The sequence below is a fragment of the Pongo pygmaeus genome, chromosome 15 (genome assembly GCF_028885625.2).
Source record: "Pongo pygmaeus isolate AG05252 chromosome 15, NHGRI_mPonPyg2-v2.0_pri, whole genome shotgun sequence".
NCBI lineage: Eukaryota > Metazoa > Chordata > Mammalia > Primates > Hominidae > Pongo > Pongo pygmaeus.
The window spans coordinates 75089417-75104257 of NC_072388.2; the positions used below are offsets into that span (position 1 = coordinate 75089417).

At 41.5% G+C, this 14841-nt stretch overlaps 1 protein-coding gene across 13 annotated transcripts in view; it reads left to right on the forward strand.

Moving 5' to 3' along the window:
• Nucleotides 1-499: 499 nt before the first annotated feature.
• The window catches only part of GPATCH2L (G-patch domain containing 2 like), a 63002-nt gene continuing 48660 nt past the window's right edge, over nucleotides 500-14841 (forward strand). For 9 of the 13 annotated variants that reach the window (XR_010123766.1, XR_010123765.1, XR_010123767.1 and 6 more), the window contains exons 1-2: nucleotides 517-603; nucleotides 2941-3612. Coding sequence is in view for 8 of the 13 variants with exons in the window: in XM_054448058.2 (XP_054304033.1) it covers nucleotides 2951-3612 (662 nt within the window). In the remaining 5 variants the exon portion in view is untranslated. Of the gene's footprint in view, nucleotides 604-2940; nucleotides 3613-14841 lie in introns of all 13 variants that reach the window. The other 4 variants (XM_054448057.2, XM_063651881.1, XM_054448059.2 and 1 more) reach the window with 1 other exon arrangement.

Genomic DNA, 14841 nt, shown 5'->3' on the forward strand with positions numbered 1-14841 from the left:
TTCGTTATTCAATCACTTATATTGGTATGGGCTCATGAATATTTCTTTTGTACTTTGAGTTATAATCCAATATCACTTGTTTTATTGCTCAAGGCAATTTGAAATGTTCTGAGTAACTCCGTGCAAAACAACCCCTTCCAAAGGTTGTACCAGCTCACAGGGTAGACGTCATTAAGATCCATTTCCCCTCAACTTCTCAGACCCATTAAAAAGGTCAGAAAGCAAGGGATAAGCTGACATCCCTGCCTAGCGCCCAATTTCTGGACGCCCCTAAGGAAGATGAGGCCAGCATGCAGGGGTCTTTCCCCACGTGGGCACCTCAACCTCTGAGACACTCTTTCCCGGCCAGACCCCATTCAACACCCCTCCTTGTCGCCTGCCCCATCTCCTGGGTTTCCTGTGGCTACGCCCACCGCGGGGGCGGAAGTGGGTGTGGCCACGGGCGGAAGCACTGTGTCAGGGGCCCAATCTTGCAGCTAGCCCCTCCCACTCTCCGCCGCCCCACCCCTCCGGCCCAGACCGGAAATGAGGTCAGAGAGAGAGGCCCCGGCGGTGAGAGTCGGCCCAAAAAGCGGCGGCTGTTGGAGGTGGCTGCGGCAGCTGGTGAGGGGGAGGAGTGGGTTGAGAGTGTTGGGGTCCTGGGGGCTAGTACCAGAGGGGATCGGAGCGCCAAGTCGCCGCTGAGCGGCTAAGGGCGTCTTGGGGCTGCGGCAGCCGGCCGGAGGGTGAGGGTGGTGGGGCCTTGCTTTTCAGGGCCCTTGTCCCCATCCCTGGGGATGTGGGTCGGGCCGTCTCCGGGGCCACAGCCCCCTCTTCCCCTTTCTTCTTTCGGCCTCTCTGGGGCGGGCTGCAGCGTGAGGGCTTGGTGTCCCGAGCCATGGTCGCCCCAGCCCTCAGGGACGGGCCGGAGAGTGGTGGAGAGTCCTTCGAAACAAAGTTTTTCTCCTATGTGTGGCCATGTTGCGACCCCCGATCCCGGAGGGAGCTCAGTCGCCACGACGTGCATTTTGGCAGTTTCTGCCCTAGAAGAGGCGACCCCCGCCCCTCGTGAGCCCAAATGAGAAGTTGCCTCCTGCCTCTCCGACCTCCTACTCCGCCCCTCACTTCCACCCTGCTCTTGTCTCTCTTCTTACTTGCTGTCCACCAGCTACCCGTTCCTTCCTGTGCGTGACTCAGCCTCATCTCTACCCGGGTGCGTGCCTGGGCGCCGGGTCCTCTCGAGAGTGTGCATCCGCGACTGGGGATGGGGAGCCCTAGGGTTCTTTTGTCACTACTGTTCGAATTACAGGCTTTGAGGCAGGAAAGGATTCTGCACAGGCATTCGACTACAAGTTGTTTGGTGACTTCGTTCCATGTTCAAGTTTGTGCTGTTCTGCCTGAGGTTTTTATTTGTTCTTTGGTTTTTGTTTTTTGTATTTTTGTTGCCTGAGTTTTTAAAGCAGTAATTCTTTGTTAGGGAAGTAGATTTTGACATGCTGTTTCTTTATTTTGGTCTTAGGGACAGTTGTCTCCCAAACCTCAATCATGGCATTTTAATCCACTTTTTTTTTTTTTTTCCATTTTTCCCCCTTCTTTTCACAGATGTTGATAAGCCACTTCTTAATGCTCAAAAGAACTTGGTCTTGTTTAAATGTATGTGCGTTTGTATGGTAATTTTGGAAGTACTTGTCACCATTGCTCCTACAGGTGTGGCAGATAAGCCAGAGGACTGTTTTCCTGTCTTTAAATTCATTGGCATAGGCACAGCATGAAAATAGGTTTTAGAAAGCCTTGCTTTAGAAAGCAAAGTGAAAACTGAATGAATGGGAATATGGTCAGAGTGGCACCACTTAGAATTTTAAGCTGATCTTGAAATACTTTGGGCATAGAGGCAAGAGAAAAGTGCTAAAAATTTAATCTGTATTTAATTAGATGCTGTACAAATTAAATATTTCCCCTTAAGAGGGAATTTTGAAGATTGCATCTACTACTCGCATTTCTTGAAATGTTTGCCTCTGAAGTGACCCCTGAAGTGTGATGTTTGGTTTGAGGATGAGCAGAAAAATAAGAAATTTTGGAAAGCAGTTTGGCCAGAAATCTTAGAAACTTCACCCTATCCCTGTCATTTCAGCTGCTATTATATCCTATTTTTCTGTGATTGTGTGGCACTGAAGCACATAACTAGGACGAACATTTATTTTCTGAAGGGTAGGAGAGGGGCTTAAAAATTGTTAATTATTCAGACATATATGACATACTGTATAAGGTTCTATACCTGGTAGCTTCCAGGTGGTAGTTGGTACCAGAATGGGTGCAAACTTAGTCTCTTCTCCATTCTGACTTCAAACCTGGGTCACTACAATTTCTTGGATCACGAAAACTGCATTCTTCCTTAAAGGGTGTCACTAAGTTGCCTTTCTGTTTCTTTCTGCCATGGTCATTGTCAGCAGTGACCCCAGGCCAAAGAACAGTTTTTCATTCATTCTCAATACCTCGATGAGACTGTGTCCTGCTCTGTGTTTGCACAACTCTAGTGTGATTTTGAAGTTGTATGATTTTCTACTCCTGTCTAGTGAGACAGTCTCTAATCTTTCTGGATCTCATCATTAGGTAATTCAATGACAAGTTTAATTGGGGAAAAGAGAGAAGGGTCTAGTCCCCCGAATTTGTTTTGGGTCCTGTCCCAGTTGTCATCTGGTTAGTAGGTTTTTGTGCTTAGGAATATGTTGACTTCAGGCATTTAACAAAGGACAAAACATCTATTTTTAGTGGCTTAAGGAAGTGATAGGAACAGAATCTAAGTGTAGCCAGATGAAAGGTGACTTATTTTGTTTAGACAGGCAGAACTGTGGACTACCATGATCTGTTTCATCAAATTATTCCAAAACAACAGATCCTTTTCAGGCTTTCTTTTTCTTTTTCTTTTCTTTCTTTTTTTTCCCCTAAACTTCCTTTTGGCAGATGTGGCCTCATGGATGAGCTGGTACACGACTTAGCCTCAGCCTTGGAGCAGACATCTGAGCAGAATAAGCTTGGTGAACTGTGGGAGGAGATGGCCCTGAGCCCCCGACAGCAGAGGCGGCAGCTTCGGAAACGCCGAGGTCGGAAGCGTCGTTCTGACTTCACTCACCTGGCAGAGCATACATGCTGCTACAGCGAGGCCTCTGAGTCAAGTCTGGATGAGGCCACTAAGGACTGTCGAGAAGTGGCTCCGGTGACCAATTTTAGTGATTCTGATGACACAATGGTAGCCAAACGACACCCAGCTCTCAATGCCATTGTTAAGAGTAAGCAACATTCTTGGCATGAATCTGACTCCTTTACTGAAAATGCACCTTGTCGACCACTCAGGCGTAGGCGGAAGGTGAAGCGAGTGACATCAGAGGTGGCTGCTAGCCTTCAGCAGAAGCTGAAGGTGTCAGATTGGAGTTATGAGAGAGGCTGCAGGTTCAAGTCTGCTAAGAAGCAGCGTCTGTCCCGCTGGAAGGAGAATACTCCCTGGACCTCATCAGGCCACGGATTGTGTGAATCAGCAGAAAATAGGACTTTCCTAAGCAAAACAGGAAGGAAAGAAAGGATGGAGTGTGAAACAGATGAACAAAAACAGGGCTCTGATGAGAACATGTCAGAATGGTGAGATCTCCCTTACTAAGTCAAAGATTTTCCTGGTTAATTTTTCCCAAAGTGCACATCCATGGTCTTAGTGGGTTCTACCTTCTTTCAAACCAGCCACTCTAGTATTGACTTTGAAGCCTTCCTTGAATCAATCAGTAGTTTAGCTTTTTAAGGTACCATTCATGAGTCTATTTCCCTGTGTCAGGAAGGCTATATGTAATAGAAACACAGTTGTTTCTAAAAACTGTTTAAAACATGTACCTCAAATGCAAAACTAATAATTTTATTTTAAAAAACAATTTGCTGCTTATTATGACATGTAGTGTGTACATAAATATTGTTGTTTAGAACTCAGGTCTCAGCAGAGGCTGGTGTGTGTGTGAGAGAGAGAAAATGCTAGCGACAGGTATACGGAGTTTATAAATGTTCTGTTAAGTTGCCTGTCCTCATTAAGAATCATGGCTTTAGATGCTTTTTGGCTATAATTCTGTTTTCTGCTACTTTTGGTTTGACTATATTGAATTTATTTTTTTATGACTGACATTCAAATTGTCTGAACACATGGTGGGCTTTGAAAATAACAGTACCGGGTCCCATTAGTCTTACATCAGATGTGATCAAGCCAGAAAAATTTGTCTCTAATGGGTACGTGTTTAAAAATGTAAGTGTAGTTTTGGTGACTTTTTATTTTTTACATCTCAGATAGTCCTAGGGACATTGATACCCCCCAGCTTGATACTTTAATGTTATTAATATTAATCTGTGATTATCTTTTTCTTAATAGTGAGGATGCCATTGGTGTTTTGGATGGGACAATTCTTTATGGTGCATTGCAGAATATTTAGCGTCTCTGCATTGTTCACACCCCCTTTTCATTGTATTAACCCAAAAGCCTCCAGGGGTGATCCCTAGGTGGATTGAGTACTCCCAGTTGAGAACCAGTGTATTCTATTATTGTTAATATTAGTTGGCATTTATTAAGCACTTAACTATGGGCCAGGCACTGTACTATGGACTTAGCATATATTCTTATTTAATGTTTACAATTCCACTATATGGTGGATACGACTATTTGTATTTACAGAAGGGAAGTTGAGGTTATAAGAGCTTAGATAATTTGTTTAAGGTCACCCAGTGCCAAAACTGGGAATCAAGCCTGATTCCAAAGCTCATTCTTAACCACCATGTTGTTCTGCCCTTTGAGTTCTGTCTCAATTTAACTTTCCCAACTGTAGAACATATGACCTTTCTGAAGTTTAGCTTAAAAACAAAGACATTAATCTTAGGAACACTGAGGTGAGGCTGTGTCAGTAACAGGAAAAGCTGTTTAGGTCTGTATACCTGTACCTTTCATGAATGGTTTTTAATCCAGCTTTTAAACTTTTTCTTACTAACTTTATATTTGCCAGTGTGCAGACTATATTGAGCTGACTCATAATTTGACTTCCCTAATTTTCCTCTAATGCCTTATTCCTTCTAAGGTCTATTTGCAGAATTTATATGTATATATTTAGATTATAAAGGTATTTTTTCCTCATCAGACTGTTTTTAATCAAACAAGAAATGCTTAGTCAACTTGTTGCCTTTCACACTATTGAAACCTTCTATTGAGACATTCAAGTTTGTTTTAATATTGAGCATGTATACCAAATAGAAGTCTTCTTAGTATTGAGAATGGTGATTTTAAAAGTAGCCTTTTGGGATAATAGCTTTGTGTATGTTTCTTCCCCTTAATTTCTTGTTAAACTACAACATAATTGTATGTGAGAGAGCGACTGTTAACTCTGTCTGCTCTAACAGCCCAAGTATGGCTCCAGATGCAGAGCCTGTTTTCTAGCATGAGATGCTTCACTCTTTTCTGTTCCTTCTTACTCCAGACACATCTATTGCACGTTCTAGTCAGGATGTAATAATATAAATTCTCGTTATCTGAGAGTCTGGATAAACTTAAGTGGATGGGAATTCTTATGAAATTCTTACTCTTTTCAAATTGAGGAGATCTCATTCACCCATTTGGGCTATTATCCTGGCCCCTCACTTCAGAGTTCTTTCAATATGTAGGTGCTAAAGGGCTTGTAGCTGTGAAGGAATAATGGGCGGAGTGGTGGCACACACGGCATGAGGAAAGTTCCTTAAAATCTTCTAGTTATTTAGGAGTTCTAAATTCCCCTTGACTTGTCTGGATTCATTTGTAGTTACAAACAGAAGTGCTTTGTATTTTTTCCCCCTAAATCCATTCTGTGGGGAAAGGGGGTGATTCTTACTCTTTGACCGCATGTTGTATTCAGCCTCTCTTCAAGAGGAGAGTGGAACTAAAATCTCCCTTAATTGTTAGGCACACCTTTAAAAAGGGCTAGCATTAGAATGTAAGGAGATAACAGTGTATGATTTGGATATTATACTGTCTTGGTGAGTTGATTCTGTCAATAATTTTCTACTTTATTTTTTCCCTGCATTTTTAAAAGAAATACTTTCAAGAATCTTCTTGGTTACCCTTTCATAAATCTACTTGGAAGTGCCACTGTTTATTCACATACAGATCAAAATGTAGAATTTTACTTTTTAGCAGTGGTATTGAGGGTTGTCAGAGTAATGATCCACATTGTAAGATTATTAAGATGAAGTTGATGGTTAAGCTTAGCTTAGCCTAATCAATGGTAGAGTTTTTTTTTTTTTTTTTAAAGCATGTATTAGGTGTTTTAGATTTGAAAATGTCTCAATCAGCTTATTTCTAATTTCCTTAAACTCACTCTTTGCAACCTAAACATGGAGTATAGACTTCATCAATATTTGTTTGCTTTTCTGTTTCTGGTCTTCCTTTAATATTACACCAGCCAATCCCTCACAAGTTTTGAGGAACTAAAAATGGTTATAGTATAATAGTTTTTTTCTGCTTGCATAGAGATCAAGCTATTATTTTAATATTTTTCTGTGTATGTGTGTTTGTGAGTATTCTAAAGCAGAACAACTACTGTAAAATTATTTTCTACTGATCTTTATTTAAATTGTCTGTATAGCAGCTATTAATAGCTATTAGCTATTAGGTGACTGTAGCCTAATTTTGCTCTGTTCTTTACTAACACATTTGTTTGTTCCCTTTGAATATAGTTTAGCTTCTTTTTTTTTTCATAAGTGAATTGGTTGGGTGATGGCCAGAAGTCATATTCAGGAGCCTTCCTAAGGTGATGTATTAGAGGCTGATCTCTCAGGAAAGAAAATATTCTCCTCTCTTGGAAGGCAAGTGACAGAGATAGAGTGCTAAACCTACTCCCTCCTTCTCCAGCCCAGGCTGACCTTCTGCGGCCCCTTGGTGCCTCTTGTTTTCTTATTTTTATAGAAAATCAATATCCCTTCTGACACAAACAATAGCTCAGAAGCAAGAATAAATGGGAGAAAGCTGAGATCTCTGTCCATCATCTCTCACTTTAACTCCCCCAAACTCTTTAATTATGAGTGTGCTTTGCTCCAGGTGTTTGTGACAGTGAAATTGCTAAATGAGGACCATTTTAACCAAAGATTGGGTGATCAATAACACTCTATAGCAGTAGCTTGTTGGATCAATAGCATTCATTATTTCATGGTTAAGGTAAGTAGCCTCCTTTGCAAGTGGAGGTCATTAATCAGGGGTTCCTGGAGCTGTGTAAAAGAATATGTATGGTAAGTGGGGGTGTTCTGTTTTCTATTCTGTAAGTAGGGATGCTGACCAAGAGTATATTTACCATTGTTGCAGTTGGTAGTATTGCATGTGAGATTCTCAAATAGCTAGCATAGTGTGCTTATGTGGATATATTCACAGTTCTGCTAGTATCCTTAGGGACAACTAAAAAACACAGCTTGGGAAGTTGATATGATACTATTGTACTTGAAGGTCTGTCTCTTGAAAGAAACATCCATCTCTTAAAAGAGTCTACCTCTTAAAAGAAATATTGGGATTGTTCCGTGTGGTTCCACAGGACAGAACTCAGGGATAGAAAGTACAGAGTGTTAAATGTTGCTGCAGATAAAAAATAACATTCTAAAAATTAGGACTCTGTAAAAATGAAGTGAATTGTTTTCACCATGTAATACGTAATAACTTCTAGATCAGTTGGGGGGATTCAAACATGGGCTTGATGACCACTTACTTAGTTGCTGTGGAGTTGAGAAGGTTGAACGGAAGGCTTCTGAGATCCCTTGTAACACTGAGATGCTGTGATTCTTTTCAGTCACAGTCTACCTCCCACCATTGTAACGTCTTAACTGGTAAGTAACCTCAACTGCCCACTTGAATTCTTGTGGTTCCCACTGGCAGTCATCTTCAAAGATTCATTCGTTCTCTCAACTTTTAGAATGATATTCCCTTTCCTCTTATTTTGCAGAATTTGTTCAAAGGCCTCTTGGTATTTGCCAGCAAGGGTGCATAGATTACCCTTGGTCCCCTTCTCTACTCCCATGGACATAGGTAACTGCCATTCTCAGATCTACAGCTGGCCAAGAGAATATGCAGAGCTCCTAGCCCAGTGCTCCCAGTGCTACTGGGAGGCTTTTATCTCATACAGCTATGCTGGACTGAGATAGGATCATCTAACCCCCACTGCCTGATTCCGACCCCATTCCAGGAGTGTGCCATAAATGAAGGTGTAGAAAACACTGCAGTCTCCAGAATGTACTATCTCCAGAATGCACTTCTCTGCTCATGTCAACTGGAATCTTTATTCTTGAAGACTATACTTTCTAGGACTCAATACCCTATAACTGCTTCCTACCCTCAAACACAAATACACACAGAAAACACTAAGCTTACCTGTCCAAGTGTATTCTGGGAGTTAGAGCCACCAAATAGAAACTGAAATATACTCAGGCCGGGCGTGGTGGCTCACGCCTGTAATCCCAGCACTTTGGGAGGCCGAGGCAGGTGGATTACAAGGTTAGGAGATCGAGGCCATCCTGGCTAACATGGTGAAACTCCGACTCTACTAAAATTACAGAAAAATTAGCCTTGGCGTGGTGGTGGACGCCTGTAGTCCCAGCTACTCGGGAGGCTGAGGCAGGAGAATGGTGTGAACCCGGGAGGTGGAGCTTGCAGTGAGCCGAGATCACGCCACTGCACTTTGAGTGCACTTGAGCCTGGGCGACAGAGCGAGACTCTGTCTCAAAAAGAAAAAAAAAAAAAAAAAAAAGAAACTGAAAGATACTCAATACTCAATGGGAAGAGAAGGATAGAACCACACCCTGCCTCAACCTGTAGTTGCCTGATTTTCTGAATGAAACTGGCCTTGCATTTCTGAACCGCAAGGTGACTGTAGAGAAAGGATGCAGGGGCTTGCTATCTACCTTCAGGGCAGGCCCAGCACTTCTAACGTGGGCCTCCATTTCATTGTCAAGTGTGGTTCTATCAGCTTTGTACTTTGAGGAAATCTTGGCAATAGGCCATCTGTACTCTCTGTTGCTACAGAAAAAAATCGCCCTAAAACTTAGTAGCTCTAAACAAAGAGACCAAGTCTGTGAGTATGTAAATATTCCCAGGGAAGAAGCCAAAGTGCTGGAGAAGAAGATACAACTGAAGAGAAAAAAGTGTTCTTGAGTTGAAAAATTAAGTCTAAAGATTAAAAGCGAAAATTAATGAGAAGAGACTTCTACTGAGACGGATCTTTTAAAAAAATATTTTATTTTAGTTTTTCTTTTTTTCACATATGCTCAGGACTAAGGAAAGAAAAATCTTAAAAGTGGTTGAAGACTGGGTACGGTGGCTCAGACCTGTATTCCCAACACTTTGGGACACTGAGGCAGGAGGATCCCTCGAGCCCAGGAGTTCAAGATTGCACTGAGCTGTGATTACAACACCGCACTCCAGAGCCTGGGCGGCAGAGTGGGACACCGTCTCTTAAAAAAAAAGTTGGGGGTGGGGCATGAAAATAAAACTGACATTCATCCCTACAAACAAGGGCTACATTTGCCCATAGAGTTTTGAGAGGGAAAAAGTGACTCACTCCACCTTGAATTTTATATACAGTAAAGGTATATTTCATATGGAAAGGCAGCAGAAAGACATTCTTAGATATGCAGGCCCCAGAATCCGTGCTCTTTAAAAATTTACTGTGAGAAGACGTTCCATCTACCTGAAGATGAATCACTGTTAGCTCTAAGAAAAGGGAAGTCTTGAAAGGATGGGTGGACTTCTCTGAGGCACGGCCCCCAGCTCAATAGCAAAGTCCTGAGGAAAATTCTATCTCTGCAAAGTATACCTGATTGTACTAGTCACAGTATCGAACCTGTCAACCTGGGGAGGTTGCTGCCTTTCATGGCACTGTCTGAATGAAACTGAAAAAGAAATTCTTTTATTATATATTCTCATTACTTACAGGAATAATTTCGGAACTGATGTGAGATATTCCTCTGAGTAACCTCTCCCTCAGTCTTGTTTACTACTAGATTCAGAAGTCTGATTACAAAGGGTTACCAGTGTGCCACCTCTACCCTGGAAAAAAACTGGAAAACAATAGAACAAAAATACCTTTGGGCAGTAGATCTAAGAGTGACTTTTTTCCATGTTTTTCTAAATTCTGAAACAACTTTTATTTTTGTTAAGTGCATTATTATTTACTAAGAAAAGTTTTTTAGAATGACAATGTAAGCCATAAACTTTATTTTAAGATATCTATTAATTAGATGCAAAAAACACCTCTTATTAAGCTACTTGGTTAATAAGCTCTTAAATGGGGAGAAGCAAACCCAGATGGTAATTTATTAATACCAACTTTTGATTATAGGTGATAAACTAATTCTGTACCTCCTTATTATAATTGGAACAGGTATAAGTTACTCTTTCAGTTCTCACTTTACAGTCTTTTATGGTTAGGAGTATGAAAGAATTAGCAAGCTCTCAGATCAGAGGGTGTGCCATGCTTTTTTCCACCCCCTGCTCCCCCTGGCAATTTTGGGAATTCAGAGGGGTTTACTTTGTTGAAACTAGAAGCTACTGTTTAGGAAAAAGGGAATTAATTTCAACAAAGAGTTTATAAAGATTCTGTATTATCTGTTGCTGCAGAAAAAATTGCCCTAAAACTTACTAGCTCTAGGCCGGGTGCGGTGGCTCACACCTGTAATCCCGGCACTTTGGGAGGCCTAGGCGGGTGGATCACCTAAGATCAGGAGTTTGAGACCTGCCTGACCAATATGGTGAAACTTTGTTTCTACTAAAAATATGAAAATTAGCCAGGCGTGGTAGCACAGGCCTGTAATCCTAGCTACTCGGGAGGCTGAGACAGGAGAATTGCCTGAACCCGGGAGGCGGAGGTTGCAGTGAGCCGAGATTGCGTCGTTGCACTCCAGCCTGGGCGACAGAGTGAGACTCCATCTCAAAAAAAAAATAAACCAACAAAAAAAAACTTACTAGCTCTAAACAATGAACATTTTATCGCTTGGAATCTGAGAGTGACTTAGCTGGATGATGGTTCTGGTTCAGAGTCTTCTCACGAGGTTATAGTCTAACTGTTGGCAGGCGACCTCAGTTCTCTCAAGGCTCGACTAGGGCTGAAGGATTGCTTCCAAGCTCACTCACATGGCTGTTGGCAGAGCTCATTTCCTCATAAAGCTGTTGGACTTAGCGTCTCAGTCCGTTTTCACATGGGCCTCTCCGCATGCCCATCAGCATCCTTAGGACATGATAGTTGGCTTCCCGTTGAGTAAGTGATCTGAGAGGGGTGGGGAGAGTCAGAAAGAGGGCCCAAGATGAAAGCCACAATCTTGTATAACCTAATCGCAGAAGTGGCAACCTATTGCTTCTGCCGTGTGCGATCAGTTATACAGACCAGCCTGGTGCAGTGTGAGAAGTACTACACTGGGGTGTGCATTAATAGGAGGCTGGGTAATTGGGAGTCATCTTGGGAGTCTGGTTAGTTACCGCAGATGACTGCTGGCCTTCTGAAACTTTTTTTTCCTAGCCTTGTATGGTGCTAAAGTCAGGAATAGTATTCTCAGACTGATATTTCCCCTGAACTCATCAAGAGTATGTTTTTACTTTGATTTCAAAGGAAGAGCATTCAGGAACCATAAGGGCAAGTGAGGTATGGGTCCCTGAGAGTATATGTTGGTGTATTTTATGTCAGTATGCTGAAAATGAGTGTTACTTAAATTCAAGATACCGCATTAAGGAGGAGAGCTTCTTTCCAAAGTGAGTTTATAATTAGTTTTCTTAGGGTTCAGCATATATGATATATTATTTGCTGATAAGGGATAGTAGTCAAGACACAGCTACAGTTTCAGCTGTGCCTGAAAGTTTTAAGTAGCTAAAAGCAAAGGAACACTTCTTTCCTAGCTCAGTTAATCTGTTTGCCTCTTCAGGAGAATGAAAAGTCCTGAAATTCAAAGGTATCTTCTGAATAGAGAAACATAGGATTGACTTTAGTAAATGAGATGAGTATCTGCACCATCTGTGTTGTAGTGGCCCTTCAGTGAACGCATGGGCTTTAGGCATACACTGCCCTGGCTCTGATGCTTACTTGCTGTGTGATCTTGGGTAACTTGCATACTTTCTCTAAGCCCCCTTCCATTTGTAACATGAGGTTGATGTATTTACCTTGTAGAGTTTGGGGGTAGAAGCAGCATAATAATTAATATAAAGTGCTTAGTATGTTACCTGGCCTGCAGTAGAACTCAGTGAATGATGTTTTTGGTATCATTAATAGTAGCCTTCTGTATTAATAATTTTCTGAATAAACTCAGTTCAAGTACCAAACCCCTTCCTGAGGCACTTGTAGATCTTGGCTGAGAGTAGTGCCTCCTCTCTTTTGGATGAAACCCAGTACAGGAAAAATAATAGATTTCATAGGCCATATTTTGTTTTTTCATTTAAAATGAAAATAGGTTTGTATCTTATAAAATTTAGAGTGCTGTTCTAATGAGAAGGTTGTCAGTGAGGAAATTAGGACTATTAACCTCTAAAATAATATTTAGACACAGACTTGGTGCCATAGAAGTAGCTTTCTAATCTTTCATCGTTTGCATTTGTGTATTGCTTTAGAGTTCACAAAGCGGGGTCACATGCCTCATACTATCACATCCTCAATAATCCATCCACATTTTACATGTAGGGAAATAGGACTAAAGAGTTGAAGTGACATGCCACAAGGCCGTATAAGGGCAGGCAACAGAGGTGTCTAGAACAAGTTCATTCTATTTACGTAACATTTACTGAATGTCTGATATGTGCCAGGCGCTATGTTAGGCATTGGGGACATTGAGATGAGCAAGATATATTTTTTCCCTAGCCAGATCATTCTCTTCCATGGTTACCGGATCTTCTTTCTGCCCCGGTTAGGCAAGGAAGGGTGAACTGTATGACTCTTGAGTAGTTTCAGTTCTACCAGTTTGTCTGAAGGTCCGGCTGCCTTCTGATTGTTTCTGGATCTGGAGGCTTCAGATCATCTGAGGCCCTGGCCCAGCCCTGGGAAGGAAGTGGTATTGTTTCTTCTATGGGATGTTGACTGCTGCATCCAGCTAACGTGCACAGCTCCTCTCTTCTCAAGTAGTTTCCCTAAACGGAACACCCTACCTCTCCCAGCCCTCTGCTTTGTTCATCACCGTAGATCAGGGTTCTCAACTTAGGCACTACTGGCATTTTGGGCCAGATATGCTGTTGTGGGACTGTGCTGTGCATTGCAGGATGTTGAGCAGCATCCCTGGCCTCCACTCACTAAATATCAGTAGTTCACCAGCTCCTCCTTCTCTGCTTCAAGTCATGAGTATCAAAAATGTTTTTGGATATTGCCAAATTGAGAGGGGGGCTGCAAAATTGTCTCTAGTTGAGAACCGTAGTTCTTGATGTTTCTGGTACTGAGATTGAGTCTTTACTTTATTAACTCTGCTTTTACCAATAAGTATGAGTTTCAAATTACAGAACGTAATACAACCAAAACACTGATCTGTAGATAGAATATACAAATATAAAAAAAAAATAGAATAAAAAACTATTGATCTATAGTTTTAAAACTGAGAATTTTTGCTAGTTTGAAAACCATACCCTTTAATTGTACCTTGAAAGGCAAACAGTTCATCTTCAGAACTTGGAAAGAAAAGCAGTTGAGATGAAAGCATTTTCAAGTCAGTACCAAGTTTACAGTGTTTAGCTAACAGTGGACAAGAGGGTTCCATAGTGTTTTATTAGGCTCAATTCCTATGATAATATACTTGTCAGAAAGTAGATGCCATGTCCAATCATCTGGCTTACCTAGGGTGCCTCTGCTTTCAAAGAGGCTCTGGTGTGAAGGTTAGATAGAGAGATGTGAAAAAACAAGGAAAGCAAAATGTTACTTGCAGAATCTAAGTGATGAAGAATTTCCTAGTAAAATGTTGGGAGCAAAAGCCTTTGGAGCTGCAGGTTAAGATGACTTTCTTTACACTAACTGTTGTTTCAGTTGGATGTGGTTCAGTTGCTTTTCTAGCAATGTTATAATAATTAGGTAATACAGTTGGAGGCCCAACTTATACTAAGTACATAAGAGAATAAAATGAAAGAATCTATAAAGAAATAGGGTTTGGGCTGGGTGCGGTGGCTCACGCCTGTAATCTCAGCACTTTGGGAGGCCATGGTGGGCGGATCATGAGGTCAGGAGTTTGAGACCAGCCTGACCAACATGGTGAAATCCCGTTTCTACTAAAAATACAAAAATTAGCTGGGTGTGGTGGTGCACGCCTGTAATCCTAGCTACTCGGGAGGCTGAGGCAGGAGAATTGCTTGAACCTGGGTGGTGGAGGTTATAGTGAGCTGAGATCGCACCACTGCACTCCAGCCTGGGCAACGAGCGAAACTCCATCTCAAAAAAAAAAAAAAAAAAAAAAGAAGAAGAAGAAATAGGGTTTGTCCATTATGGCACATGTATACCTATGTAACAAACCTGCACATTCTGCGCATGTATCCCAGAACTTGAAAAAGAAATAGGCTTTGTTTGTTGACTATTTCTGTGACAGATCTTTCGCATCTGGTATTCAGAGACAAGCTTGAGTGAGGAAAGCATTGCTTCTTAATTTAATTGGCATTTTTAAGATTTAGTGTTGGAAGGACGTTTGGAAATGTTGGAAAATATAAAATATTTTCAGATTTTTGATCCAGGAATATAGATTGGGATTTTGCCAAGCTTGTGTTTTCTACAGCATGGTGAAAATGCTTCTTCCTTGCTTTGGTTTCTTGCATCTTCTAGAGTAGGTGAAAAAAAAATTTTTGACTATCTTGGAAGAAAATACTCCCAATCAAAGAAATAGCTAATACTG